The sequence below is a fragment of the Cavenderia fasciculata genome (assembly GCF_000203815.1).
Source record: "Cavenderia fasciculata unplaced genomic scaffold Scf_ET2XIPL01COFD4-5, whole genome shotgun sequence".
NCBI lineage: Eukaryota > Evosea > Eumycetozoa > Acytosteliales > Cavenderiaceae > Cavenderia > Cavenderia fasciculata.
This window is the reverse complement of record NW_004457695.1, coordinates 20,372-46,276: the sequence shown is the minus strand read 5'-3', so window position 1 is coordinate 46,276 and position 25,905 is coordinate 20,372. Positions and strand designations below refer to the sequence as shown.

The window sequence follows — 25,905 nt, the reverse complement described above, 5'->3', positions numbered from 1 at the left end:
TAAAAGCTTAATCCTAAAGATATTTTAATGAGATATGTTTTAAATATTATATCAAAACATGCATTTTCAAAAGAGACAGATTATGATGAAACTTTAAAAGATGTTGGTTTCTTTTCAAATGTTTATTATCCTATTCATAGAATCAACCAATTGATGGCAATATCATTTGCTACTTCTCTATCAAATATTTTAGCTCCCATTTCCTATTTGATTAAATTGGCACTTCAAAGAGATTATGATACTCTTTTACAACAATTAAATTCAATCTATAATGAACATTTATCTACATTGGATCCAGAAAAGTAAGTACCCATAAATAATATTGTTATTATTGCTTGTGGCTAAATTTTTAAACCTTTTCTTTTTTAAAAAGTCCAAGGGATTTATGTGACCTGATGATTGTATCAAATTATGAAAAAGAATTTATTATAAACACTTGTTATGATATGTATACTGGTTTGGATACAATTCTTCATACATTAGAATGGTCACTTTTAATGTTAAATAATTATCCCATTGTACAAGATAATCTATTTAAAGAAATCTATGAAATTGTTGGTGGACAACAACAACAACAAGTCTCCAAATCTCAATGCATTCATTCTAGAAGTTTTTAGGTATAGACCAACAGCTATTCTTTCATTTCCTAGAAGGTGTACACAAGATACTATTATTGGTGATTTCTTTTATCCAAAAGATGTATGTATCTTTTATTTCTTTATTTCAAAAAGATAAATACTAAAAACCAATTATTTTTTCTCTTAAAAAAAAGAGCTTGGTTGGTGGCAATATTGACTCTATTAACCATGATCCAGATTATTTTGATGATCCATTTACCTTTGATCCTCAAAGATTTGTAAATCCTCCCATAGGTGAATTAAATAACAAAGACAATCTTTGTCATTTCGGTGTTGGACCTAGAATGTGTCTCGGTGCCAATTTGGCAATGGACACCTTATACACCGCTATTTCCAACATTATCCTTGGTTTTAAAGTAACTGGTCCAAATGGAGAATACCAATTTTTGGATGAAGCCGAACAAGTCAAGATATTCAGTGCACCCAAAAATCATTCTTATCTTTTAATTCCAAGAGTTTTGTCAGACTAAGAAGAAAACCAAACCCAATTTTGAAGATTAATTTCTTTTATTCATAAATAAATTATTTATTTCTTTCTATTGCCCCCTTTTTTTTTTCTGTTTCCTCCCTTTTTTTTTCTTTCCATTATTAATATTATTATTATTTGGTGTTGAGTTACCAGTAGTTGGATGCCAACTGTTTGCTAGACCACTTGTAGCAGTCGAGCTGTCGGTAGAAGTCTGTGTAGTATCTTGTTGTCCAAGACTAGGAAGATTTGGTGATGACAAGAATCTTCTTTTCATTTGGATGATATCATCTGGATTTTCAAAAACAGATGGCTCACGGTATCTGATTTCGCTAATGGTCATCGATGTAAACAGGGTTGATGGGGGTGATCCACTTTCAGTCGAACAATCGTCGGCAAATAACAATTTTTTTTCCTGTTTGTTGTTTGGTATGGTCGTGTTGTTTGGTGGCTGAACAACAACAGATGTTGTCGATTCATTAGAAGAAGAGTCAGTAGAGGTTGTTGTTGTTGTGGAGGTGTTAGTGGTAGATGAAGAAGTAGAGGTTGTTGTTGAGGAGGATGGTGGTGAAAAGAATGATGGATTCATAATCTTGTTTCTCTTGCCACCATAATCAACAAGTGCCTCTTGTGGGAACTTTTTAGTTTCAACATCGTGATTAATAATGACAGAGTTGTATTGTACAGTCCCTTGTCCATCGCCACCAATATTTGTCATTGAATTGATAGTTCCACTTGGTCCATTATATATTACAGAATCTGTGTTTTCAAATTTAATATTATTTAAACTCTTGTTGTTGTTATTGTTGTTGCTAGTTCTTGGTGATTGTCCACCTTTGACAGGGAGTGAAGCCAATGGTTTTGATGACAAATCCGTTAGACCCATTGTAATTGTTTTAAAGTTTGGTCTCTTTTTGGGATCATATGAACAACAGATTCTAGCCAATTCAAGTAATGCTTTTGGACATGTCGAAGAAGCATAGGAATCAGCTAAATCCAAATCCAAATCAAATGACTTTTCAGGTGTTCTCTTTAGTTCATTCTTTACTGTTCTAGTTCCACAAATTAATTCATATAATAATATACCATAACTATAAATATCACACTAAGGTAGGTAGGAATTATAGGGATTATTATTATTATTATTAGTTTTCTTTTTTTTTTTTTTCTTTTTTTTTTATTATATATACATACAGTTTCATCATAAGTATCACCTACAATAACTTCAGGAGCCATTGTTATTTCAGTTCCACATAGGGTGAGATTACGACTTTGTTTAGTCTCGAGGTGACGAGCAAAACCAAAATCACAAATCTTTGCACGTATGATTGAGCCACCAGCCTCTTCTATCAAAATATTCTTGGCTTTGAGGTCTCTAAAGATGATCTGTTTGGAGTGTAGATAAGAGAATGCCGATGCAATATCTAGAGCAATCTTTATTTTTGTTTGCCATGTCAAATCTTGTGGTCGTGTCTTTAAAACTTGATGCAAATCACCTCCACCAATGTACTCTGTTACAATCATATGTCTGTCTTGATGTATACATCCTCCAATGTACATTACAATATTTGGATGTCTCATTCCCCTAAATATTAGATAAATATAAATATATATTCAAAATTAGTAAGGTGAATCTATATATATATATATGTATGATTGATTGATTGATTCATACTTTAATATTCTTATTTCACGTTGCATAAATTTATTATAATCAGGATCAGAAGTGACTAGAGAGTGTAATACCTTTACAGCAACGGTAGTACCGAAATAAGATGCTTTTAATACCTTGCCAAATGAACCTCTTCCAACCTCTGTTTGATCTTCTAGAATCAAAAGATCACTATAGTCAATGTTGAATAGATCGACATCGTTTGATGGTAATCCTTCAATATTGTTTGTTGCTGTTGTTGTTGTTGCAGTCGTCGTTGTTGTAACCATGTTGGATTTATACTATATTGTGATATTTATAAATATATACCAATCGATCTCTCTCTCTCTTTCTTATCCGTATGTTGCCTAACAAAAATCTTCTGTGTTGGGTTGAAAAAATTATTTGAATTTTATTTATTTTAATTTTTGATTTAATGGTGATTTATCCTAATAATAATAATAATAATAATAATAATAATAATAATAATAATAATAATAATAATAATAATAATAATAATCAGCTATATAGACAATCCTAATAAATTATATTGCAATAAATAATAATACTTGATTCATCCACAAAAAAATGAGAATCACAAGGACAATAACAATATAGGTTTCTCTCCACACAAAATCCAAACTTCTTTTTTTTCAAATTTATTTTTTTGTTTTGAATTTTTTGAAGCAGTTCACCCATTTTTTTCACAGTTTAAAATTATTATTATCACTTTATATATATTAATATTACACATAAAAAATGGATGAACACTATGATTGTATTGTCTTGGGAACAGGCTTGAAAGAATGTATCATTTCTGGTAAGTAGAAAGCAAAAACTAGCAAAAGAGTAGATCTACAGGTGTTTATCTATCTATAAATTTATATATACACACATATATATACACATAGAGTTTATAGATATTCATCTAAATAGATTTCAATTTTGATCAATTATTTAGAGAGAGAGAGAGAGAATAAAAAAGAGAGAGAATATCTGTCAATAGGTTACTAATATAAGATATCTGTATCAATTTCTATCACTCTCTCTTTTATAGGGTTACTTTCTGTTGAAGGCAAAAAGGTAATTTTTAGAGCAACAAACCCACACATTTTGTGTTTGTGTGTGTTGTGTGTGATGGTATACCATATGGTTGCACTATCTAAACCCCTTTTCTTTATTATTATTATTATTATTATTATTATTATTATTATTATTATTATTATTATTATTATTATTATTATTATTATTATTTAGGTATTGCATATGGATAGAAATGGATATTATGGAGGTGAATCAGCTTCACTTAATTTGAATCAATTGTTTGAAAAGTTCCGTGCTGGTGCCAAACCACCACCAACTTTGGGAGCTTCTCGTGACTACAACATTGATCTTATTCCAAAGTTTATTCTCTCTTCTGGTTTGCTTGTCAAGATGTTGTTGCACACCGATGTCACCCGTTACCTAGACTTTAAGGTTGTTGATGGTTCCTATGTCTACCAAAAGCCAAAGATCCAAAAGGTACCTGCTTCCGATTCTGAAGCTCTCTCATCGTCATTGTTGGGTTTCTTTGAAAAATTCTCTTGCAAGAAATTCTTTAGTTTTGTCCAAAACTATGATGAGGAAGACCCCAAGACTCATGATGGTTTGAATCTCAAAACTACCACAATGAGAGCTGTCTTTGCCAAGTTTGGTCTCAAGGCTGATCCAATCGATTTCATTGGTCATGCTTTGTGTCTTTACCTCAATGATGAGTAAGTAAATAGATAAATAGATAGATAGAGAGATCCTATAGACATGATATATTTATTATTATTTTATTAGATATTTAGATAAGCCAGCTATTGAATCATTCCAAAGAATGAAGTTATATGTTGATTCATTGGCTAGATACGGTAAATCACCATACATTTACCCAATGTACGGTTTGGGAGAGTTACCACAAGCATTTGCCCGTTTGTCTGCCATCTATGGTGGTACCTATATGTTGAACAAGCCAATCGAAAAGATTGTATCTGAAGATGGTAAGATCAAGGTCACCTCTGAAGGAGAGACTGTCACTGCCGACTATGTTGTTGCCGATCCATCCTACTTCCCAGACAAGGTAAAGTTGACTGGTCGTGTTGTCCGTTCCATCTGTATCCTCAACGCCCCAGTACCAAACTCCAACAACAATGAATCATGCCAAATCATCATTCCACAAAAGCAAGTTGGTCGCAAGAGTGATATTTACATTGGTGTCATTTCATCACCACACATGGTTTGTGCCAAGGGCAAGTATGTTGCTATCGTTTCTACAAACGTTGAAACCAACGAACCAGAAAAGGAATTACAAGCAGCCTATGACTTGATTGGTCCAATCGTCGAAAAGTTTACTTCAGTCTCGGACTATTTCGAACCAATCGCCGATGGTCGTCAAGACAAGACTTTCTTGTCCACCTCTTATGATGCTACTTCTCACTTTGAAACTACTTGTCTCGATGTAATGAACCTCTTTGAAAGAATCCTTGGCAAGCCACTCGTCTTGACCATTCATCCAAACCTTCTCAAAGAACAACAACAACAACAACAACAAGAAGAAGGTCAACAATAATAAGTCAACCACATGATCATTCATAAAATTTAAGAACAGGTCATCATATATTTATTTTTAAAACCTTTTCATTGTATTACAATAATAATAATAATAAAAGAAAAATCCTCAAAATAAATCTTTTGTTGAGAAAAAAAAACACAAAATCTTTTGTATTTTATTCTTCTCTGGGTCCAGATCTATTTATAATAGTAAACATCGTAGATAGATAGATAAGAATAACATGACAGAATACAAGATGAAATCATTAAACAAAGCAAAGAATGAAGAGGAAGCAAATTTGTTGGCAACTCTACTTGGTCGTTCTGATTGGTCATCACCCTCAAACAATATAAATGATACAACAAACAACAACAACAACAACAACAATGAAACATCATTTACCAAAACAACTCCATCATCATCATTTTTTCAAGACTCTCTTTTATTCCCATCAACAATAACATCATCATTACCAACGGTATCTGCTCATAACCAAAGATCACCATCAACCTATAAAGCAATCATCTCTGAACCTGAATCTGAAAAGCGTAGAGAATATTATCTAGAGAGACAACAATTAAAGAGAAGAGATATTATAAATCAAATTAGATATATATTAAAAGCTCCAACAACTATTGATGAAATCACAAACAATAACAATAACAATAATGATGTTGAAACAACAACAACAACAACAACAACAAAGAAAGATCAACAAGATGAAAATGATATGGTAATAGATGATCAATTTCAACAACAACAACAACAAAAGAAAGAAAAATTGAGAGAAAAGAGACAATTCAACAAGAAACAAAACGAGGAAAGAAAAAAACAAGAGGATATGCTCTATTATTCGAATAATATGATGTTGGCAGAGCAAATGAACGATATTCCATCATCGTTTGAATATGATTGGTATGCCGTGCCAGTACCAAATGGAACAAGATGTTTGTTGATATCGCAAAAAGGAAATACTGCTGCCCGTGATTTAAACGGACATTTACTTGCCAATTTTCCATCAGCTCTTCCATATGGATCACCTGCTAGCAACAGATCCGATCAAGGAGGAGGTGGTGGAAATAACAGTAGATATTGTATACTCGATTGTCTCTTTGATCCTATTGAAAAGGTTTATCATGTACTTGATGTATTGTGTTGGAAAGGATACATGTATTATGATGCAGAGACAGAGTTTAGATTCTTTTGGAAATGTGACAAATTATCAGAAACAACTTCATCAATCAGATCATTGGATAATCCATATCCATTCATTCCAACTCCTTATTATAATACAAATATAGATGCATTATCAAAAATACCATCAACCTATAATAATAATAATAATAATAATAATAATAATAATAATAATAATAATAATAATAATAATAATAATAATAATAATAATAATAATGGGATGCCCCAACAACAACAACAACCACTGGAATACAAGTATATTTTATTTTATCATCGTCAAACCCATTATGACTTTGGAAGAACACCACTATTCCTTGCACTTTCAATCGAGCACTTGCCGGCTCTCATTGCCAAATTACAAGAAGACACACAACAAGACAGTTGATTTAAATCAGCCAGCCTCTAATCTGCCCAATGAAAATTGGATTGGTTTTGCCAAAAAAAAAAAAAAAAACAATCTCGATCAACCGTCGTGGGGGAGTTCATCCCAATCAATCAATGAGATATTTAAAATGAAGGTATATAAAACAAAAATTTGTGTTTTGGTTTATTCATACATTATCATTCAACAAACAATTAAAACAAAGGTAGATAATACAAGAGCTTATCTGTGAATAAAAAATCAAATACTAAACCAAACTTTGAAATCTATTTAATCTCTAGATGTCACAACCAATATTAGATTTTGATGCAAAGTATTTTGCTTTTACAAAGCTTGATAAATCAAAGATTGGATTTGATTTACATCTTGCCCAAGCCATCGTTGGTGCTGCTCTAAGTCAAATTTCAAATGTGAACTCACCACCATCTGCCAATCCAGTGCCAGTTGAAAACTACATCAAGGATCTAGAATGCTTTGTGTTGAGTCAAGGCAGTATCAGATTGAGAATCAAGGCAAATTCATCTTTTAGAATCTATCTCAACTCTGAAAAGATTGATACCAAAGGCCAAAAGAATATCTATGTATTGGAAGTCTCTGAGAGCCAAGTATTGTTCCGTTCCCGTAATGACAACAACCCAGAAACCATTTTGGCCAAAACAACCAATCCCAAGGCATTGTTGGAGAAGGGAAATGAAATCAATTATTGGATTTCAATCGATCGTAACAATCGATCCCTAAAATTTGGAAAAGGAGAAGCAATTGAGAATCTGACACTTTTAAAGTACAAATCACCTGAAAATGTAAAGTAGGTATCAACTATGAATATATTATTATTATTATTATTATTATTATTATTATTATTATTATTATTATTATTAGAAAAGGAAGGAAAATATTAAACAACACTATTTCTTTTATTTATTATTTATTATTTATTTAGATTTTTAGATGATTTAAAATATGTTGGTACATCTCTTGATGTTTTATCTATTTTAAAGGCCAAGTATTACATTGATCCAGTTGTAGTACCAACCCCACCTTTTGTTGTTCACCAGGAAAAGATTACACTCGAACAAATTGAAGAGGGATTTATCACTACCATTGGTAACCTTCCAAAAGAATGCCAAGCACTCTATAGTGTTGTAGCTGGTCCATCAATCGTTTTGGAAAAGGATGTTCAAGATGCTATTAGAGCGAGTCTCAAACCAGGTAAGGCACTCTACAACAAGCTGCTCGAAAAGAAAGAGGTTCATCATTCCAAGCTAGATGAGACCTATCTTCGAGTCACTTTGGGAGAGAACTATGGTTACTCTCCTGGTAAACCATTTGTTTTGGAGTTATGGCCAGCTGGACATAGATCGCCAATCCACAAGCATGCCGATGCATTTGCCGTGATCAAGGTGCTCCACAATTCCATACACTGCAAGTATTTTAGTGACCTCAACCCTAGCATAAAATTACCCTTTTTGGAAGCTAATTTCAACCAAGATCAAGTCACATACCTAGCACCTAATATCTTCCAAACACATCAACTCATAAACATTACCAACGACTTTACAGCCACCATCCAATGTTATCGTTATGCTTCCGATGATGTCCAACACTACGAGTACTTTGACTACTTGGATGATGCTACTCAAAAGCTCGATAGATTTACACCCAATACAGACTATACTTACAAAGGTCTCTTGGAGGTACTAAGAAGTGAGGGAAGTCTAAAACCAAAAACAAAACCACAATCTCAAGCTTGAACAACCAACACAACATTCATATGAACAACAACAACAACAACACAAAACAAAACAATAACCAACTAGTTACAATCATATATATATATATATATATTAAATAAAATTAATTTACATTTATAATTGATCTTTTCTCTCTTGGTTTTGTTGTTTTTTAGTATCGAGTAGAATTTCATGTCGTTGGTTAATCAATTTCTGAACAGGCGTCAAATCATTATATAGTTGAAAGAATGCATGATAAGCCATGCTAGCAAATGAAGCAGTCCCCAAGGCCAGTGGTAATACTTTTTTACTTTTGAATGCATTTGCAGTGGTAGATGCTGCAATCAATGCCGATGTACCTATTAAACATACAACTGTCATTAGCAACAACAATAAATCATACTACTATAGTAGTAGTAGTCATTCATTTTGATCTATATACTTACCACCAGCTAAAATGGTACCTTGATATTGATAGGTTGGTTTATCAATCATTACGGCTGATGAAAGAAAAAGGACACTCGATAGGAGTGATATTTTTGATATCATTGACTTTAGATGAAACCTATAGTATAACGATGTACCCATGAATAGAGCACCCATAGAGTATGCTGGTATCGATGTTAGCGTTATCTTTTCAACCAGGTCATCGAGCAGTGGTAGAGTTGGTAGAAACGATGAAACCTTCTTCTTATTTGTCTTGTTGTTTACATTTTCATTGTTGTTATTGTTGTTATTGTTGTTGTTGTTGTTGTTGTTGTTCAATGAAGGTGACGACATACTCTTTTCTTAATGATCGATGACCCCCCACTCTTGGTTCTACTATTAAAATTAATTAATTTAATTTTATTTTGGTTTCGTTTTTGCAACAAGTGCTAAAACTTTAAAGCTTATTATCTTTATTTTTGATTATAAATGCATTTATGATGAATAATCTTTATCGTTATTCTCACTGTCATTTGTATAGAATAGAACCATGTACCATAAGGTTATTTATTTCAACAACAAAATCATATGGAACCAAATACTCTACTACTACTGCTTCATTTGCATCCTCATCAGCACCACACGATGATCATCTTAATCATAGTGACGATACCAATATGTCGCTCAAAGATATAAATGCAATGTTTAAAAAGAAATCAGATAACCTCTTTTTAGAATCATCTCACTCTTTTACAAGTAGAAATATATTAAATCAACAAGAAGAACAGGAAGAAGAAAAAGAAGAAGAACAAGAAGAAAACCAATACATATCTCAAGTCAATCTAGATGATGAAAATGAATTAAATAGGTTGTTTAAAAGGGAAAACGATAATATAGTTGAAGATGATTCAAGTATTCAAGATTTTGATTTAGATCAAGATGACGATCTGAATAGCGTATTTAGAAAAGCAACAACAAACAAGCATGCTTCCAATACTAAACCAAAAAATAAGAAAACAAGAAACATATTTCAAGAAGAAGAAGATGATGATGATGATGACGATGGCGAGCAACAACAACAACAACAACGACAACAACGACAACAACAACAAATAGATAAAGAATTCAACAGAAAGAGAATGCAAATACAATCACAACAAATCAAAGCAATAGACAAGAACAAAGAAATGCTTAGAATGACTTCAAGGCAACTTCATCACTATCCTCATGTTAAACCGATTCCTTTAACATTTTCCAAAGATGAAATTAAATCAATGTATGTTGCAAGATAGATGTGCATCAATCTATGTTTCAAACTAATACTAAATTTAATTTGTTGTGCGTTGCAGCGAAAAGCATGAACATGACAAAATACACAACCCTCCCAAACCTGTTCGTGATTTCTTTATCGAAGACGAATTTGCTCGACCTAGTTTGGAATCACCATCTAATAATATTCAACCACAAATAACAACATCAACTCTTGTCGAACAAGAAAAACCTACTATCGTCAGTAGTAGTAGTGACGACCCCATTTCGTTGGATTTAAATAATTATGACGTCGAAAAGGAGGAAGAGAAACATGTAGAGTTGAGCAGAGAGATGGAAAGATTGGCATCAATGAAAATAGAGGACCTCTATAAAGAATTATTTAAAAATAAGAGAACCGGTCAAATAGATATAGACGAGGATGACATTAAAGAGATGGAAAGGTTTTCTCGAGTATCAAATTCTTCAAATATATTGGATCTAATTAATCACAACTTTACTGATGAAGATATTGATAGACTGTTAAATAACAATGAAAACAATAACAACAGCCACAATGATAATGATATTGGTTGTAAAAATAAAAGAAAGAACAAATAGCCACCAGCCTATATATTTTGGAATATTTTATCTCAATGTTGGAATTGCGTAGCATTACAAAATAAATAAATAAATTTATTTGTTTTCGATCGATTAAATGGTTATGTACAAAGATCTATGCAGATATTGGTCTACCAATCGTCAAGACCAATACCTGCAGAGTGAATATAAATATAAATATATATGTATGTATGTATGTATGTATGTATGTATGTATGTATGTATGTATGTATGTATGTATGTATGTATGTATGTATGTATTGGTAAGTATAAAGATCATCCATTATTTACATTATGATTATTTCTTTTCCTTTTCATTGTTGGCTGATTTCTTTATGTCCACCTTATTTGGGTCAGCGTTTTGGTATGGAATGATACTTTTTGAAAAAAGAATGAAAGGTTAATAATAGCAGGAAAGGTTGAGAACAACAAGTAATACTTACAACTGTTTTTCTATTGCCAAAACTATCTGTCTAGCAATACTTTCAAATGTCTGTTCAACCAATTGATGGTCTTTTGCCGATGTTTCAAAGTAGGATATTACAGAGTTTTCTGTGCACCATGCTTGTGCTCTTTTCTGTGAAACACATCTTTGATTCTCCATATCTATCTTGTTTCCAATGACAACTAGTTGGTATGGAATCGGAGAGGATGATGGTGATGATGGTGCTGCCTGGTGAATAAAATCATTTTTCCATCGGTCAAGGTTTTCAAAGCTGGTTTGGTCGTTGACATCATAGGTTAATACACAACAATCTGCTCCTCTGTAGAATGCACTTCCTAAACTTTGGAATCTTTCTTGTCCTGCCTATATAACATAACAACAACAACAATTTTGAATGTTTTGATTAAAGTTAAGTTAGTTGATTAGATATTGAGCTGATTGATTAAGATCGATTGATTGATTCATTCAAACCTACCGTATCCCATATTTGTAATGTTACAGAACAAGTTTCACCTTTGCTATCTTTAAGTTGTAGATCTTTAGTAAGAAAGTCTACACCAATCGTTGCTTTATGTTGTTGAATGTATCTTTTGTGGACATATTGGCTAAGAAGACTTGTCTTTCCTACACCACTGGAGCCAATGAGAATAATCTTGAATAGATATTTTTTTTGTTGTTGATTATGATTTACATAAGTTTGTGACATGTTTCTTCTTAGTGATGTTTCATTATTAAACACCTACAACTTTTGGGCTGGGGTTGAAACCTTTTTTTTTTTTTTTTTTTTTTTAAATTCACAAAAAATAATAATATTTATTAAATTACTATTAACTAGTTGAACGTACACTACACCATTGACTCAAAGAATCATTGGTCTCTACAATTAAGGATTAATCAACTTCACCAAATATTTATTCATTTAATTACACTCAAAATTAAAACCAAAGAAAAATAGTGCAAACAACTTGCTCATCTTCATATATGAGAATACATATAGAGTTTGCGCGAATCGACCGACTAGTTTATAAAATAAAAGATCATCATACAAGATAATTTCTCTCTCTGCAGCTGTAAACAATGACAGAAACAAGAATTACAACACCACCTCCGCCAACAATAACAACAAAGAAAACAACTTTAGGGCAATTATGCGAACAATCCCTGCTTAGATACTCTATCAAACCACAGTCACTCCCTAACGGTTTAAAGAGTATTCTAGATGATAATGACTCTGATATTTTGCTACACAGACTATCAAAGAATATGTTCAAAAGCGACATCACATTTCAGCAATGGAGTGATGCATTTGAAGAGATATGTGCGATGCATCATGTAGAGGAAGAATTAAAGAGTTGGGTCATTCTCATCTATAAGGCATTTCCACCAAGAATGCTCGATCGTACATGGACTGTAACTGATACAGTATATCAATGGAATGACTTTAAATATCAATTAGAGATAAATTGGGACAAACAGAATCAAAATGACGAGCAAAAGATCGACGCAGTCAATGACCTGTTGAATAACTTAAAATCTTATAGACAAACAAAGCAAGATCTCCCACCACAACAACAACAACAACAACAACAACAACAACAACAACAACCACCACATTCATCATCATCATCAACGACGACAACGACAAACAATATACAAAATGAAGTAACCAACCAAAAACAAGATAACCATACTACGACTGCTTCAACCGAAAATGATTTCAACAATGACATCGAATCTGGTGATAGTAAGTAAACCTAATCTTTAAAGACATTACTATAGATATTATCGACAGTGTAATTTATTATTGTTTTTTTTAAAAAAAAGACACACCATGCAGAACCCTATTTGTTAGAAATATATTAATTGGATCTGATGAAGAGGAGGTTGTATCAATCTTTGAGCAATATGGTGAGATTAGAAGAAAATTCTCCCAAATCTCAAGAGGTATTTGTTTTATTGCCTATGTAAGTCTATCAAACAAAAATAATAATCTAGTCCCATTCCTTATTAACCATTATTATTAAATATGGTACTCTAAATATTTACTATAGTATGATATCAGAGATGCAGAAACCGCAAAGATCAAAGCAGAAGGCCTAAAAATTAGAAACAGACCAGTATGTATTTTCATTTATTCCTCAACATGTTGATACTAAAGCCATTTTTTTCCAACAGATCCATATAAGCTTTTCTAAAAGCTCGCCTGAAATATCGAGCATCATTCTTGTAAGAAATGGTGATATATCTCTTAGTAAATTGAAATCACATTTTAATCGTTACGGTGAGCTAAAAGAAATTTCAAAAAATGCAAACAATCAATAGTATGTACAAGATTGATTTCCATCATTTATTTTTTTTGGTACTAATCAAAACACCTCTACCTCTATAGTATGGTTGATTTCTACGATGTTAGAGATTGCGAAGCTGCATTTAAATTATCAAGAGAAAAGAAAATAGATGGTCAATATCTTGACCTTGTTAAATGGGAGCCATTCAATGACAAACATAGTTACAACGATAAAGATTCAACCAGGCCATCTCGACGATCATTGTCGCCATCACGTGGTGGTAAATCCGGTTACAGGGATAGATCACCCGAAAGAAATGATCAAAGAGATAGAAAAAGAAAAAATGAGGACTCGTCTCCCCTAAGATCTCGCTCTCCTATACGCTTCCCTTTGCGACCAAAGAAAAAGGCTAAAGACAAATATACGGAAGAAATTCGTTCTTTGGATCCATCTATCCTTTGGTTTCGCGAAAAGTATAAAATATGTGTAAAGTGTGGTATCTATGGACACAACTACAAGGCTTGCACTAACCAATTGGCCAGAGAAAAGATTAAAGTCGAAAGATGGGTCATAGAAGAGAGAAACAAAGAGATATTTGGCCACAAATACCTGCCTCCACAAGTTCGAATCAAAGACACTCGCAAGAGTCCAAGTCCTACCCGTGATCGATCGAATCGCAGGTCAAGTATGACCCGTGATTCGAGTCCAATTAGAGAATCAAGGGGAAGAAGCCCCACTCGTCGTATGAGCCCAGAGAGAGAAAGAAGAATGAATCGAGGAGGCTCAAATAGAGGAATGAGTCCGTCTAGATCATCATACAGGAACCGGTCAAGTATGGACCGTCGTTCTAGAAGTATGGACCGTCGTTCTAGAAGTATGGAAAGAGGTAGAAATGTGGATCGCGGACAAAGCCCTAGAAAATACAACGATAGGGAAACTGGATATCACGGAAACAGACGACAAGACACAAATAGTTCTATGGAAAATGTAGACTCTAGGCTAAATTATCAACAACCACCACCACCACAACTACAAGATCGACAACATCAGCAACAACAACCACAACATCAACAACAACTACATCAGCATCAACAATTTCAACAACAACCACAACAGCAATTTCAACAACAACCACAACAACAATTTCAACCACAACCACAACAACAATTTCAACAGCAACCACAACAACAACAATTACAACATCAACAACAATATCAATACCAACAACATCAAGGACAACAACCGTCATCGGATATGCGCTACATTTCAAACACATCTCCACCCAACAATCAATACTCACTACACTACAATGAAAATAATAATTTAAGCAATAATAATAATATTAATAACCATAATAATCATAATATTCATAATAATAATAATAGTAATGGTTCACAAAGTCATACACTGACATCACCCCCACCCCATCAATATACATACTCTTATCCTTCCAATCATTCCTATGGACCACCAACGAATCAATATACACCTCCACCATATAACCCATATCAAACTCCTCCTCAATCATTTGGGGGTCCTCCAGTTAGCCAATATCAACCTCCCCAACAACAACAACAACAACAACCAGTTTCAACGCCACCACAACATACATCCCAGTATTATACCAACCAACCGCCACAACAAGGAGTAATCTATGAAACACCAATGTATGGCCAACAACAACAACAACAACCGCCACAACAACCACAACAACAATCACACCAACGACAGCAACCACACCAACAACAACAACACCAACAATCACAGTCTAATCCAAACAACTACTATCCCTGATGGACCGGTTTGATACCTTTTTTAAAAAATTAAATAATAAATATTAAAAAAAAAAAAAAAAAAAAAAAAAATTAGGTGTGATTAAATGGTCGTGCATATTTATCTTATCATTTTAACCTAACCATGATTACATCTAGATTGACCCGCATTAGTAGTATTAGATCTATTCGCAATACTTTTGCAGCCTCTCCCCACTCATCGTCATCACTATATCTCACCAATAATAATAACAATGACAGTAAAATCAACAACCGATTTTACTTTAAGCAATCAAACCCAAATCATTCATTGTTTGATGTTTTCGGAAAGATAAAGAATGTGTTTACAGGAGATGTATGTGTATCTGTTTTATAGTTTATCAATAATGTATTTCATTAACAAAAATCTCTCAAACAATCTATTAGAAAAAAGAACAACCAATCAAGAGAGAAGATAAACAACAATTCCAACAACAACAACAACAACAACAACAGGGTGGCCCAAAACAACAACAATTGCAACAACAAACAGCTGAAAAATTATCACCAGAAGCAGAGGCAATCAAAAGACAACAATTAGAAGCTGACGACCAAGAATTCAATAGAATGTTAAATGTTTGTGTCCACCAAACATACATATGTAGCAGAGGAGGAGGAGGAGGAGGAAAAATATTCTTTTTATTTACAATCTATTAACAACATTCAACACAAACAAACAAACAACCAACTTTAGGCCGGAAAATATGACTTTGAAGATTTTAGAGTCTACTTGGAAAAGGCAATAGAACCATTAACAAAAGCTGGAAAGTCATCAGACCAAGTAGAGGAATTCAAAGTGTACATGAAAATCATCGATAATATGAAGGCAGAGGAGAAAGCAAACCCAAAGGTTTTTGAGAAATATGCTTTCAAGATTAAACAAAGAATTTGTGCTGATGCTGCAGTATCTTCGTCTCAACTATCATCGTATGTATAGATATAGATATCGATATATATTAATTCTCTGATCGAGCGGATTGACCAACAATCATTCTCTTTTCCCTATGCATTAGTATGTTGACTACATTTGGCAATGCCAAGGTTATCTTTGATGTTTTATCTAGATACAAGAAACTTGGTAAAGAAATTCCAAAGAATGCATCAGAGATTCAAAAATTCTTTAAAGAGAACAAAGATGGTATCAGAGACGAAATGACAAAGATGAGAAAGGAAGAGGAGCCATCAAAGAATAGATTTATGATTAGATAAAAAAAATAAATAAACCAATAAAGATTTATATATATATTTTTAAAAGATTTTTTTTTTTTTTTGAAACCCCAAAACATATCTTTTCCTTGCAGTATAAAAAATATAGACAGAGAGAGAAAAGAAGAGTAGAGAGAGTAAGAGAAATATTTATTATGCCAATAATTATTGTTGACCTGAACTCTAATCTTTAAAGAAGAGAGACAAAACAAAATCTACAACCACAGCAATGGAGCAATTGTCAGATGAAGCAAAGAAACAACTCAGATCGAGAATGGTTAGTAATAATGACCAAGTAGAAGTAATATCTACAACAACAACAACAACAACAACATCAACAACAATATCCAACAATAACAACAACAACAACAATAACAATAACAATAACAGACAAGTTGAAGAGGATAGTTCAAGTTCAGATGAAGATGATTCATATGGTTATGACAATGACATGTACAACTCTGATGACGGTGATAATATGTTTGACACTAGTAATAACTATACAGCACCGACCTATTCAACAGAAGGTCCACCAACAACCATAGTATTAAATAATAATAATTATAATAATAATGCACTTATTGGTACAAAGAGGTCTCCTCTTTTAAATGGTCAATGCGATAATGTGTCTTTGACATCAGCCATGTCTACTAGTCGGCAACCTGTAGCTTCAAATTGGACAGAGGGAAAGGTATCTCCAACAACCACTAATAATAATAATAATAATAATAATAATAATAATAATAATAATAATAATAATAATAATAATAATAATGAACAAAACACAAAATCAACATCTCCAACAAGCACCAATAGTAGTAGTAGACCAAAAAGTGGACATGGAAAATTATTTACTGGTACAATAAGTAGAGGAGGTGTTGCTAGTTCAAAGAATTTTGTTAGCCCTGCATTTTACTCGAGCAGTGTGATGGTACCAGTTGACAAGTCTTCTAAATTTAGCCTTGCTATCATGTCTACAGAGACTGTTTATTCAAACCAAAAAGGTTATACTGTCTATGTTATAAAGGTTAAAAGTGATCAAAACGTTTGGACAATCGTTAGACGTTATAAACATGTCAGAGCTTTTTCACAAAAAGTATGAAAGCACCTACACCATCATATGACATATGATAGCCTTAATACTAACTACATTATTATTTTTATTATATTTGTTTTCATAGATTCAAACAGAGGTACCAGGATTGTCATCATTCGAATTTCCATCAAAGAAACTATTAGGAAATATGAATCCTTCTTTTATTAAACAACGTAAAGAACAATTACAAGCATTTTTTAATGCAATTTCAGAATCTCCCAAGGCAAAACAATCTAGAAATCTTAAAGTATTTCTTGACCCTAATTTTTCTGTATAGTATAGCTCCTCTTTTAGAATTCATTTATTTCCTCATTATTAATTTATTTATTTAATTTCAATTTAGCCATCTCTGAAAACAATTACCAATCCATCAATTGAGGGATATATGTACCTATGGTCACAGTCTGGAAGAAAGTTATCGACCTTGTCAAAGAAAAAGATTTGGAAAAAAGTTTATTGTGTCATCATCAATTCAAATCTATTCTTTTGGAAGAACAGAGAACAAGTATATGCAACTGCAAAGGGGGTAATTCTCTTACGTGCTTGTGAAGCAAATGTTGTTACAAGACATGAAAAAAGTTGCATCGAGATCAAGGTTTTAACATCTACCCCAACAAAAAATACTGGCAATGCAGGCGGACCTCGAAAAGTAGAAAACCTACTAAAACCAGCAGCACTCAACAACCACAACAACAACAACAACAACAACAATGCAATCAATGAGGAAGATGACTCAAAATATTTTATTCATTCAGAGTCAGAGTCTAAACAAACTCAATGGCTAGATATTATAAAAAAAGAAAGTCACAATATTACAAATAGCAAACTTGATGAGAATAACCATTCTTCTCCTACCAATTTTTATAAAATGGACCAACCACCTCCACCACCAATGTCAAGGTCACCAACAGACAAATCATCAACCAATAATAATAATAATAATAATTTGAATTTTTCTCAAACAAAAGTACCAAAAAGAAACTTCCAAGTTGGGATGATGGAGGATCACACCTACAAAGTTTGCATAAACGACAAGGAATGGCTAGTTGATGACATTACAAAAAATGAAAAGGGTAAAATCGATAAGGATTGTTTAGAGCTACTAGAGGCGACCTTGACATACAAAGATTGTATAGATACCTCCTTAACTACCGCCACTGAAAATGTTAGCCAACAACAACAACAACCATTTCTCCAAGCAACCATTCCATCAACTAGTGGTTCATCTACTCCTATTTTATCGATAAGTAGATCAAACACCCAATCCTCCCTTCCACAATCACTAGCAGCATCTACCAAATCCTCGTCAAGCAGTGCTACCACCCGAACAAATGAAATTCAATTATTCCCTTTTGAAACTGTAACATATCATTCGGAAAGCATCATACATGTCCATAGCAATTCTGGTACGATCGGATCTATTACTGTAACCAATTACCGACTGTATTTTATTCCATATGTCCAGGCCTCATCCAAGCATTCAAAGCGATGCGAGAGCGAGCCGATAACCATTCCATTGACAATGATCAACAACATTGTCAAGTGCACCGGACAAACTCCAGACAAGCTCAAGTATTATGCATTCGAAGTACGTAGCAAAGATTTTCACTCTGCCAAATTTATGCATCTCCCAGGATCCTCCCAACAAAAGGCCAACAGTAGACTTTATGAAATTTTTGAATCCCTTGTATTTTGTAATGACTATTCAAATTTATTTTGTTTTGCATTAAAAGGTAAATTATTTAATATCAACATGTATATATTCAGAAATATTAATCGATCATTTTTCTCTATTTATTTTTAGAATCTGTCAATTTGGGGTGGGATATTTATAAACCACTTGACGAATTCAATAGAATGTTTGTGCCAAATGAAAGTTGGAGAGTCACCAATTTCAACAACGACTATTATATTTCACCAACCTATCCAAAGGTATTGGTGGTACCTAAAAAGATAACTGACCAAGATTTGGTACAGGTTGCCTCTTTTAGAAGCAAAGGACGTATTCCAGTTTTGGTTTGGAAACACCCTAAAGAATATTCTGTATTGGTTCGTTGCAGTCAACCCGTCATTGGTGTGATGGGTAAAAGATGCATAGAAGATGAAAAATTGGTAGAATCAATACGTTTGGCCAATCTCTTGTCGGAAAAGGTCTATATCATGGACGCAAGACCACAAATTAATGCTGTAGCCAATCAGGTTATGGGTATGGGATACGAGTCGACCAACAAGAATTCCTACTCAAATTGTATTTTAAAATTCCTTGGCATTGAAAATATTCACAAAATGAGAGAATCTCAAAAAAAATTGTTCAAAGCCATTACAAAAGAACGATATGATATGAGTGACCAACAACAACAACAACAACAACAACACCAACAATCACACCAACATCATACTGATACCAGTAGCAGTTTCGAAGAAAAGGACAAGCTGACAAAGGCAACAGATGTGTGGCTGGGTCATATTAGAACGATTTTATATGGTGTCGTTGAAATTGTTGATATCATTCGCTATTACAAATCAAGTGTCATTGTTCACTGTTCTGATGGCTGGGATAGAACGAGTCAGCTATGTGCATTGGCTGAATTGATACTCGATGGATACTACCGTACTATTCATGGATTCCAAATTCTTATCGAAAAAGAGTGGTTGTCTTTTGGCCACAAATTCGAATCACGTATCGGGCATGTCAAAGGAGACCGCGCCATTCGAACAAGTGAACAATCTCCAATATTCCTTCAGTTTATGGACTGTGTTGCACAGATGGTCATGCAATATCCAAACATATTTGAATTTAATCAAAAGTTTTTGCTCGAGATTATGCACCACCTCTATTCGTGTCGTTATGGTACATTCCTCTACGATAACATGCGTGAAAGAGAGACGGAAAAGTTAAAAGAGAGATCCAATAGTCTTTGGGGTCACATCAACCAGCACTCTACCCTCTGGAGAAATAATGACTATCAACCAACTGAAGACATCACTCAGTTTGTCATAGATACATCCGATCTTAAATTGTGGAAAGAATATTACTCTCAGTGGCGATCTTTTCATCATGGGCAATCATAATAATAAATGATTGGAAATTTTTATGTTGTATTATTTATTTTTAAACTATTTTGTTGCCATACTCCATGTATTTGGTAATGATTTCATTAAATCTAGGCTCTTTAAATCTAACATTATTCTCTCTTTGTTTTTTGTCATTGAATTTGTCAAAAACACTAGTATTGTTGACACCTGATAGGTAGATATAGCAAGGTTCATTTTCCAGTGAAATTGGTAATTTTTTGTTTGTTGTTGGAGTGAATATTTTTGTACAAAAATGATGGTCAGATCCATATCAAGGGAATATTCATGAGATTCTCTTATTGCCCCTGCAATATCTTTTCTATAAAGCATGTCAGTGGACAATAAAGGTTCCCATTTTTCAGATTCTGGTTTTTTTGATTCCAATAAATATTGATGACCAAAGAGATTATTGTTGCCATGGAACCTAAATTTGACACCAATTTGGTTTTCAATGACAGAAGAATTACAATCCTTGTGATTTTCAACCAACAATACAGGTTTTTGGGGCAATAAACTTCCAGTCCCAACTTCTACCATATATCTTTTTCCTCTATCATTTAATATTAAAGATAAATGAATACTCTCCTTTGTCCATTGTTTTAGTATCTTTAAACGGCAAGAGATTAAATTGACATCAAAGCCAGATTCTTTTAAAAAGTAAAACATTAATCCATTAAGTTGATAGCTAAGTCCTCCAGTTCCTTGAATGAGTATCTTGTCTATTAGATCGTTTCTTGCAGTACCTTTTATATGATTTTCGAAAAAATGAAAATTATTATAAGGCACCTTGTTTGAAAATGATTCCAATATTTCTGGTAAATGATCAAATGTTATTTTTCCAATGCCATTAAAACCAATTCTATTAAACATTAATCTTTTAAAATCCAAATATTTTATCATTGTTGTTGAATTGAAACTTTTCAGGATGTACTTTTTTTTATGGTTTGTTTAAATAGAAATTCAACAAAAAAAAAAAAAAACAAAAAAACTATTGATATCTAAAATTATTATTATTCTTATTATAATAAATAATCGTATCTCCTTTTTTAAAATGGATACCCCAAGATAGAAATAAAATATTTTATTCTATTTTATGTGCTCAAAGATATTTTTTTGTTTTTCCAACAACCAATCGGAAAAGTTAAGGGCGTTTTTTTAAAATGTTTTAAAATTTTTTTCGCGCACTGAATAGTTCTGTTTTTAATAGTTGTATTATATATTTATATCTAAAGAATGAAATATCATAATTGTACAATTATAGTTATCAGTAGCATACTACTTTGTTTATGTGCAACTTTTATAACAACAAAAGCAGCAGCAGCAGCAGCAACAACTGAACAAAAGGTTGCCACCTTTAATAAGATTCCGTTTTCAGATGACACCCATTCAAATAAAATAGAAAGACAGGATTCTATTCAAAATACGATCACTAGCTTATACAATCTAATTCAAGAATCGCAGTTCAAGTAAGAAGCAAAGCAGAAGAAATTGAAAGAATCCTCATCCTCATCATCTTCTTACAATCTTTTCGTTACAGAGAATCGACTATTTTTGATATCACAAAGCTTTCATGGCAAGAACAAAAAGGACTATTCCCAAGGTATCGTATAAGTGATCACTATTATTATTGAGTAACAGACTAGTCTTAACCTTTTTTTTTATCTATCTCTCTGTCTTTGTGTGATAATAAAAAGTCAAGTACATGTAAACTTTTGTGGTAACCCTTTGAAAACAGAGGCACGAAGAAAGTTCGCGATCCCAGATTCTAATATGTTTGTAACCAACTTTATTCTATATAGCTTAATTGAAGTATGTTTTTCAAAAAATATTATTATTATTATTTATTAACAACCAGTTTTATCTGTAGGCAGAGAAAATGGGCAATGTCAACATTTCAAATGATTTAATGGAATCAGCTGTGGAGGCGATACTGAGCTATAAAGATCATAATAGACCAGATGGTAGTGGAATTTACACCTTTTGGCCACAAATCTATAACCAAACCAAAGGAATTTATACAATCTTTCCTGTCAATTTGTTGAATTTGATGAATACATTTGGTAGTTTTGAGAATGCTGTAGACAAGGTTGCTCAGCTATTCAAGTGGCACGGAATATTGGAAGATATGAAACTAATTGCACAAATGATGGACACCTTCAAAGTTGCATTTGAAATTCCACCCGACAGTGATGATTCTGGTGTGAATCTTGCACTTGGTTACCAACTCTCAACCATAAAACACATGTACCCACAAACATATCAGACCTGGCAATTGGCCAATCCCAACACATCCAACGTTTTTTCAACCTATCTCGAGTATGCCTATCGCCCATTCACCAATGAATCCAGTGATTCAAATTCCATTGACCCAAGATCCTATTTTATGATGCACGAGTTTTTGGAATCCCTCTCATCCGATTTACAAGATTCCTTCCTCCTCCCAACCACTTGGATGATGTCAATCTCTGAGCAAAAACAAACATTCCCCTACCTTCAAATGCCTTTTAATGTCAATAATATCGACCTCAGCGTTTCTATCAATTCACTTTTTGGTATTGCCTCTGCCACAAGACAATACATCCTAGAAAATAATGGTCAGCTCCCAGACTTTTTCACTCAAGATATTGAAAATCTCTGTCAAAGCATAGCCAGCACCGTCTCTTGGGCAATCACATCAGGTCGTGTCTATAATCGCACTGATATTACCCTTTTGTATTACCCATCGACATATGACTTTTCTTGGTTCATCTCTCGTTTGGTGGCCCTCTTGCAAGAATTCCAACAACCTCCATCCAGTCTAGAGTATGCTCTCGATACTCTTCTCGAATCACTTCAAGGGCCAGTAACTGACCATCTCTTACAAGCGGCCATGTCAGAAACGGTTGGACAAAAAACATATTACTTTTGGGACGATTTCCTTGGCGATGCTGACACTGATTTAATAGGTCAAAAGGTTCTAAATGGCGACGATAGACTATTCAGTACTAGTTTGGCGGTGATGACATTAATCGATACTTGGACTACTCGTAGTGGAAACAGCAATACATGGTTGGCCAATACCCCCACACTGATTAAAACCATGGTCGATGGCGCTATTGATTTTATCAACGACCGTGCGCTAAAAGACAAGGAACAAACATACAATGCATTCTTCTCTGGGTCAATGAAGGGGAGCTCGACCTACACTCTTGCTTATCCATCCAATAGATGCTTTTATATAAACGGTACAGAATGTGACCCTCATCTCAATAATCAAGAACAATATGCGATTGTTTCACCCTTTTCAGGTGTTGTCGATGCTTACACGTATCAAGATATGATTGGTCAACTCTGGGCAAATACCAGTACTCCAACCACATGGACTGGATTCAACCCAGAAGCTTTTCCCTATTGGTCTTCAACACCTCTAACCCATGCATTTTGCTTGTTATCTCTTTCAAAATACTTAAACTTTGAATAAAAGAATCTTATAATAAAGATTTCTCTCTATTGCACTCTCCTGCTCTCCTCTCTCAGCCTATTATGATTTATTTGTTGGTTAGTATTTATTTATTGTTGTGGTTGAGCAATTGGTGTGTTTGTGGTGGCATTGGTCACAGGGCTTGCAGGAGCTGCTGACGTCGAAGATGAACTTGTAGAACCTGTACTTAATCGAGCAGCACGTTGATTGTTGATGTTGACAATCGATTTTCGAATGGAATCGAAAACAGTTTTGATATTTTCAGTGCTGGTAGCTGTGCAAACGTGAGCCACAACAAGTAATCCCTTTGGTGTTTCTCTAAAGAATAAATTTCTAATATGCTCCACACCTTTTTGGAAATCATCTCCTCCTATTAAAAAAAAAAAAAAAAATTAATGATTTGTAAAAAGAATTATTCTATGGTTATAAAAAAAATTTTACCTGTATAATCAGAGAAATATTTTTCGAGTGGATCTCTTCCAAGTTTTTCTCTAAAGATATCTTGTTTGGTGAGTAAAAGGAAAATTGGGACATGCTTGAAAGCTGGGTTGACGAGAACCTCTTTCCACAGTTGGATAGTATCTTCCAAGCGGTTGATGGCTTGATCTTCAATAAGGGTGATATTATAATCACTAAGAGCAGCACAAAAAACAACTGCCTTTGTTCCTTCAAAGTGTTGGAACCATTGTCTACGCTCCTTTCTCTTTCCTCCAAAATCGAATAAATTCAACTTTGCGCTGTCAACAATGAATTCAGACTCCTTGGTACTAGTAGTTCTTTGTAAACAATTTAAAATATCTTGCTTTGATGGGACATAAGAGTCTGATGCTATACGATCAACATTTTCCAAACAACTTATAAATTAAATAATAGATTAGAAAAATGATTGATAGACTAGATAGTTTTTTTTTTTTTTTTGAATGTTTTGTTTTTCTTACTATTTAGCAACGTCTGGCAACTGAATTTCATTTCTGTGAATACTATATAATTGTTGAACAGCTGGATCTTTCCATATTGCGGTAATTACTGGTACCAATGAATTTTCCAATGGTAATTCATATGGATTAATATTTTTATAATAATCTACATCTTTCTGTTGAAAAAAAAAAAAAGTCTATTAATCAAAAAGTACTACTATTTGCTTTTGTTATCGTGAACCCACTTGAATATCTTCAGCTGGTTTCAAACCATATTTTTCCAAGTTTCTGCATAATAGCTGAATACAAAGTAAGATGTTGTGTTGACAGCTATCGTGAAAAGAATCTTTTGCTTCGTCATCTGTGTACCCATTCAAATAAATGTATCTTGTTTGTCTTGCGATTGTTGATTTACCTGAATCACCTGCGCCTGTGTAATTTTAAAATGTTGTTGTTATTGACTGTTATTGATACCTGTTAAAAGATCGTAAAAAAAAAAAACATACCCAATAATAAGATCTTATAATCCTTTACTTCAGTTTGTTTTGGTTGAACAGCGACAGATGTGCTCTTTTCATCTTGTGGAGACTTTGTCTCGGTACTAAAAAATATACCCATGTTTCTATTTTACAACTTTTATCACTACTGCTACTACTTTCTTTCGCATAAAGATCTT

The 25,905-nt window shown here is 33.3% G+C and overlaps 15 protein-coding genes across 15 annotated transcripts; 10 read left to right on the top strand and 5 right to left on the bottom strand.

Moving 5' to 3' along the window:
• Positions 1-27: 27 nt before the first annotated feature.
• DFA_07607 (cytochrome P450 family protein) lies at positions 28-1,108 on the top strand (the record flags this gene model as incomplete). Its single annotated transcript, XM_004355051.1, has 4 exons — positions 28-302; positions 374-518; positions 541-699; positions 773-1,108. The coding sequence occupies 4 exons, from the start codon at positions 28-30 to the stop codon at positions 1,106-1,108; spliced, it is 915 nt and encodes a 304-aa protein (XP_004355103.1).
• A 66-nt stretch (positions 1,109-1,174) lies between these two features.
• Positions 1,175-3,045, bottom strand: DFA_07606 (LISK family protein kinase; the record flags this gene model as incomplete). Its single annotated transcript, XM_004355050.1, has 3 exons — positions 1,175-2,209; positions 2,299-2,689; positions 2,780-3,045. 3 exons carry the CDS (start codon positions 3,043-3,045, stop codon positions 1,175-1,177), a joined length of 1,692 nt encoding a protein of 563 aa, XP_004355102.1.
• Positions 3,046-3,514: 469 nt separating this feature from the next.
• Positions 3,515-5,348, top strand: DFA_07605 (Rab GDP dissociation inhibitor alpha; the record flags this gene model as incomplete). The annotated part of the gene is made up of 4 exons (XM_004355049.1): positions 3,515-3,575; positions 3,813-3,838; positions 4,013-4,509; positions 4,580-5,348. The coding sequence occupies 4 exons, from the start codon at positions 3,515-3,517 to the stop codon at positions 5,346-5,348; spliced, it is 1,353 nt and encodes a 450-aa protein (XP_004355101.1).
• Positions 5,349-5,571: 223 nt separating this feature from the next.
• DFA_07604 (uncharacterized protein) lies at positions 5,572-6,909 on the top strand (the record flags this gene model as incomplete). The annotated part of the gene is made up of 1 exon (XM_004355048.1): positions 5,572-6,909. The coding sequence occupies one exon, from the start codon at positions 5,572-5,574 to the stop codon at positions 6,907-6,909; it is 1,338 nt and encodes a 445-aa protein (XP_004355100.1).
• Positions 6,910-7,036: 127 nt separating this feature from the next.
• DFA_07603 (uncharacterized protein) lies at positions 7,037-8,657 on the top strand (the record flags this gene model as incomplete). The annotated part of the gene is made up of 3 exons (XM_004355047.1): positions 7,037-7,042; positions 7,188-7,711; positions 7,847-8,657. The coding sequence occupies 3 exons, from the start codon at positions 7,037-7,039 to the stop codon at positions 8,655-8,657; spliced, it is 1,341 nt and encodes a 446-aa protein (XP_004355099.1).
• Positions 8,658-8,771: 114 nt separating this feature from the next.
• Positions 8,772-9,416, bottom strand: DFA_07602 (uncharacterized protein; the record flags this gene model as incomplete). The annotated part of the gene is made up of 2 exons (XM_004355046.1): positions 8,772-8,995; positions 9,083-9,416. 2 exons carry the CDS (start codon positions 9,414-9,416, stop codon positions 8,772-8,774), a joined length of 558 nt encoding a protein of 185 aa, XP_004355098.1.
• A 146-nt stretch (positions 9,417-9,562) lies between these two features.
• Positions 9,563-10,931, top strand: DFA_07601 (uncharacterized protein; the record flags this gene model as incomplete). The annotated part of the gene is made up of 2 exons (XM_004355045.1): positions 9,563-10,338; positions 10,496-10,931. 2 exons carry the CDS (start codon positions 9,563-9,565, stop codon positions 10,929-10,931), a joined length of 1,212 nt encoding a protein of 403 aa, XP_004355097.1.
• A 298-nt stretch (positions 10,932-11,229) lies between these two features.
• On the bottom strand, positions 11,230-12,082 carry DFA_07600 (uncharacterized protein; the record flags this gene model as incomplete). The annotated part of the gene is made up of 3 exons (XM_004355044.1): positions 11,230-11,308; positions 11,375-11,739; positions 11,852-12,082. 3 exons carry the CDS (start codon positions 12,080-12,082, stop codon positions 11,230-11,232), a joined length of 675 nt encoding a protein of 224 aa, XP_004355096.1.
• A 371-nt stretch (positions 12,083-12,453) lies between these two features.
• On the top strand, positions 12,454-15,458 carry DFA_07599 (uncharacterized protein; the record flags this gene model as incomplete). Its single annotated transcript, XM_004355043.1, has 5 exons — positions 12,454-13,120; positions 13,201-13,340; positions 13,428-13,493; positions 13,552-13,697; positions 13,766-15,458. The coding sequence occupies 5 exons, from the start codon at positions 12,454-12,456 to the stop codon at positions 15,456-15,458; spliced, it is 2,712 nt and encodes a 903-aa protein (XP_004355095.1).
• Positions 15,459-15,690: 232 nt separating this feature from the next.
• On the top strand, positions 15,691-16,684 carry DFA_07598 (uncharacterized protein; the record flags this gene model as incomplete). The annotated part of the gene is made up of 4 exons (XM_004355042.1): positions 15,691-15,696; positions 15,863-16,044; positions 16,199-16,402; positions 16,489-16,684. The coding sequence occupies 4 exons, from the start codon at positions 15,691-15,693 to the stop codon at positions 16,682-16,684; spliced, it is 588 nt and encodes a 195-aa protein (XP_004355094.1).
• A 226-nt stretch (positions 16,685-16,910) lies between these two features.
• Positions 16,911-20,849, top strand: DFA_07597 (uncharacterized protein; the record flags this gene model as incomplete). The annotated part of the gene is made up of 4 exons (XM_004355041.1): positions 16,911-17,777; positions 17,863-18,024; positions 18,271-19,510; positions 19,582-20,849. The coding sequence occupies 4 exons, from the start codon at positions 16,911-16,913 to the stop codon at positions 20,847-20,849; spliced, it is 3,537 nt and encodes a 1,178-aa protein (XP_004355093.1).
• Positions 20,850-20,950: 101 nt separating this feature from the next.
• Positions 20,951-21,752, bottom strand: DFA_07596 (uncharacterized protein; the record flags this gene model as incomplete). The annotated part of the gene is made up of 2 exons (XM_004355040.1): positions 20,951-20,956; positions 21,102-21,752. 2 exons carry the CDS (start codon positions 21,750-21,752, stop codon positions 20,951-20,953), a joined length of 657 nt encoding a protein of 218 aa, XP_004355092.1.
• Positions 21,753-22,085: 333 nt separating this feature from the next.
• On the top strand, positions 22,086-22,483 carry DFA_07595 (uncharacterized protein; the record flags this gene model as incomplete). The annotated part of the gene is made up of 2 exons (XM_004355039.1): positions 22,086-22,318; positions 22,348-22,483. 2 exons carry the CDS (start codon positions 22,086-22,088, stop codon positions 22,481-22,483), a joined length of 369 nt encoding a protein of 122 aa, XP_004355091.1.
• A 245-nt stretch (positions 22,484-22,728) lies between these two features.
• DFA_07594 (uncharacterized protein) lies at positions 22,729-24,312 on the top strand (the record flags this gene model as incomplete). Its single annotated transcript, XM_004355038.1, has 1 exon — positions 22,729-24,312. The coding sequence occupies one exon, from the start codon at positions 22,729-22,731 to the stop codon at positions 24,310-24,312; it is 1,584 nt and encodes a 527-aa protein (XP_004355090.1).
• An 89-nt stretch (positions 24,313-24,401) lies between these two features.
• On the bottom strand, positions 24,402-25,847 carry DFA_07593 (uncharacterized protein; the record flags this gene model as incomplete). Its single annotated transcript, XM_004355037.1, has 5 exons — positions 24,402-24,682; positions 24,754-25,166; positions 25,251-25,405; positions 25,475-25,659; positions 25,736-25,847. The coding sequence occupies 5 exons, from the start codon at positions 25,845-25,847 to the stop codon at positions 24,402-24,404; spliced, it is 1,146 nt and encodes a 381-aa protein (XP_004355089.1).
• Between the last annotated feature and the right edge of the window lie 58 nt (positions 25,848-25,905).